Source organism: Aphanomyces astaci, assembly GCF_000520075.1.
Source record: "Aphanomyces astaci strain APO3 unplaced genomic scaffold supercont1.63, whole genome shotgun sequence".
Classification (NCBI taxonomy): domain Eukaryota; phylum Oomycota; class Saprolegniomycetes; order Saprolegniales; family Verrucalvaceae; genus Aphanomyces; species Aphanomyces astaci.
The window spans coordinates 266,752-269,404 of NW_009798326.1; the positions used below are offsets into that span (position 1 = coordinate 266,752).

At 50.3% G+C, this 2,653-nt stretch overlaps 1 protein-coding gene across 1 annotated transcript in view; it reads left to right on the plus strand.

Annotated features, from left to right (window-relative positions):
* Positions 1–795, plus strand: part of H257_14860 (hypothetical protein) — a gene marked incomplete at both ends in the record, with an annotated part of 1,422 nt that extends 627 nt beyond the window's left edge. The window contains 2 exons of the mRNA XM_009842764.1: positions 172–281; positions 329–795. Coding sequence (XP_009841066.1) covers positions 172–281; positions 329–795 — 577 coding nt within the window. The remainder of the gene's footprint in view (positions 1–171; positions 282–328) is intronic.
* Positions 796–2,653: the final 1,858 nt, after the last annotated feature.

The following is a 2,653-nucleotide window of genomic DNA, read 5'->3' on the forward strand; positions in this document are numbered from 1 at the left end:
CGAAACCGTCGAATTTGAGATCCTATGGGATGTGGTCCATTTGAACGAAAAGTGGTTCGATGCCGACAAAGATCGCCGCAAGGTGTACCTGGTTCCCGGCGAGACCCCTCCGTAGCGAACGTGGAAGAGGAAGCGCTTTATCCCGAAGGTGATGTTTTTGGCCGTGGTCAGCCGGCCTCGATTTGACCACGACCGCGGGGTGTTGTTTGATGGCAAAGTGGGCATGTGGCCAGTCGTGGAGTCCGTCCCCGCTGTTCGCAACTCACGCAACCGTCCCGCCGGTACATGGCCACTTCCTTGGTCAACGTGAATGCAACTGTGTACCGAGACTACATCATCAACAAGGTCATACCTGCGATTAAGGCGTCCTTTCCGAGTGCGAACAAGCGTGTCGTCCTGCAACACGACAATGCGACGCCTCATGCCTCCATCACGGATGCTGAACTTGAAGCTGTGTCCACCGACGGGTGGAAGTTTGTGCTCCGTCGACAACCGCCCAACAGTCCGGACCTGAACGCGCTGGACCTCGGCTTCTTCGCATCGATTCAATCCCTACAGTACAAGTCGATGAGTCGCACTGTCTACGATGTGATTCGCTCGACCCTCGCTGCGTTCGAAGAGCTGAGCTTCGAGAAGCTCGAGAGCGTCTTTTTCACGTTTCAGTCGGTGATGCGACTGATCCTTGAGCACGACGGAGGCAACCACTACGTCTTGCCTCACCTGAAAAAGGCCGCCGTGCGACGCGCTGGACTTCTGATGCAGAATGTGTCTTGCCCTGTGTCCCTTCTTTTGTAGGCTAGGACTTAATGACCAATGAAAATCTTGTATAATCATGATGAGCCAATAAAATCAATTTGTTCACAGTAATGTGGAAAAAGTGTGTTTTTCTTTTGGCATATTAATGTGGGACAAAGGAAGTACTAGTATCTCAGTCTATCCAAATGCATGGTTGCAACTACCACACTGTTTCCTGAACCATTGAACAATGTAACTTCGTTGACCTGTTTTACAGTTGCTGGGTTCACCTGATCAAGAACCAACAACTGTGTTCTACATTAGGCCAGTTTCGCTGGGTTGAAAGTTGGGAGGTGATTATGTGTTAAAAATGCGGTCGTGGACCTATTAATCGTCGTCAGTACTTCACGGCTTACATTGGTGTACAGACTCTACTAGGACGTCACGTCTACCCACCTCCAAAGCCCCAGAGGACGTTTATGCATGGCTAGTTCATACTCACACTCCACATCCAATGCTCGAGAACGCGCATTTACTGCATAAAGAGCTGACTACTAATCCTGCCAAGGGTTCGTTTTGCATGCACTTGTATCGTTAGGGCATTCTCAGGGCGGTCTCATGGGGCAGACCGCATCCAAGTGTAATATGATTATCGACATTTGTACCGTACATCTATAATTCGCGATTGTTATGGCATTCGGCTAACGTTGTACCGGTACAGTACCCTACCGATCTACAGTGTTTCATGGGCTAGAGGATTGATGTTTCTCATACATCCACAGGATTTGCTATCAAATTTACTTGGGGTAGCTGATTAATGCCGGTTGACCCCCAAATCATATACGACGACCACGTGAAAGTGGGAGCATCTCTGCCACCGCTGTTGTGCTGACCTATGATTCTGTAACGCTAGTGAAAACTACTAGTATGGGAAAACATTCGAGAAATCTGGAAACTGTTCAATGACATTTCTTCCCGTAACCCTTTAACCCCGTGCACATACCCCCGCGTGCACATACTTCGAAGTATAATGCTTAAATCCCCGGGGTTAAGTGAAGTGGTCAGAGTACAAAAAAATGCCTCATCTACCTACTGGTAGAGTTTATTAGTTTGAACGGTTTTCAGTGTTGGTTGAACGGTATCCAGAATATTGATCGTTTTTCAGGTTTTGTCTAACGCTAGTCGATTCAGATAGTAATACCGGTATACGCATGTATTTTCTGCACTATCTCGACAGTTTTTATTGGAGTTTTAGGATTCCAACACGGTACCGTAGCCCTTCCTGGCAGGGGGCTCGGCATTCTTGGGCACGATCGTTTCGGCCTTCCCGCCGACTCTGCCATTGTTCTTGGCGGCGTCTTCCCGGCCGCTGTCACGTCTTGGCATATGAGGCTTGCCGCCTCATGGAGCTTCTACCGGCTTCGCTGCTGGTGAAGGTTTGGACTCGTCGTCGAGTCCCACGTACAGCTGGTTGCCAGCTGCAAATGTCAGTTGACGTAACGAAAGACGCCGCTCTTCAACGACTTGTTCCGCTGCAACTGCAGCTGCTTTTGAACCGCTGTCTTCAGCAACTCCGGCTTGATCGATTTCGTCATGACTTTGACGACCATCTTGCCTTCTTGATGGAGTACCCACTCATGATGGTCTTGTTCCAACGGGCGCATCAGCGCGTCAAGCATACGACCTACGCGGGACTCCGCGTCCAAGATCTTCGTATCGAAGCGAATCGCTCGCTGCAGACGTTGCTTCAAAACGTCCACGTCTTGAGGGTCTTCCTCAAACGCTGACTTGAACCACGCGACCCACTCATCGATCGTGATGGAATGGTGGTCGAGGTAGCAGGCGAATCGGTGGTGGTGTCAGGAGTCGTGGTGGTGGTGCCTTGGGCCGTTGAAGTGGTGCTGGCTGCCGATGGCAG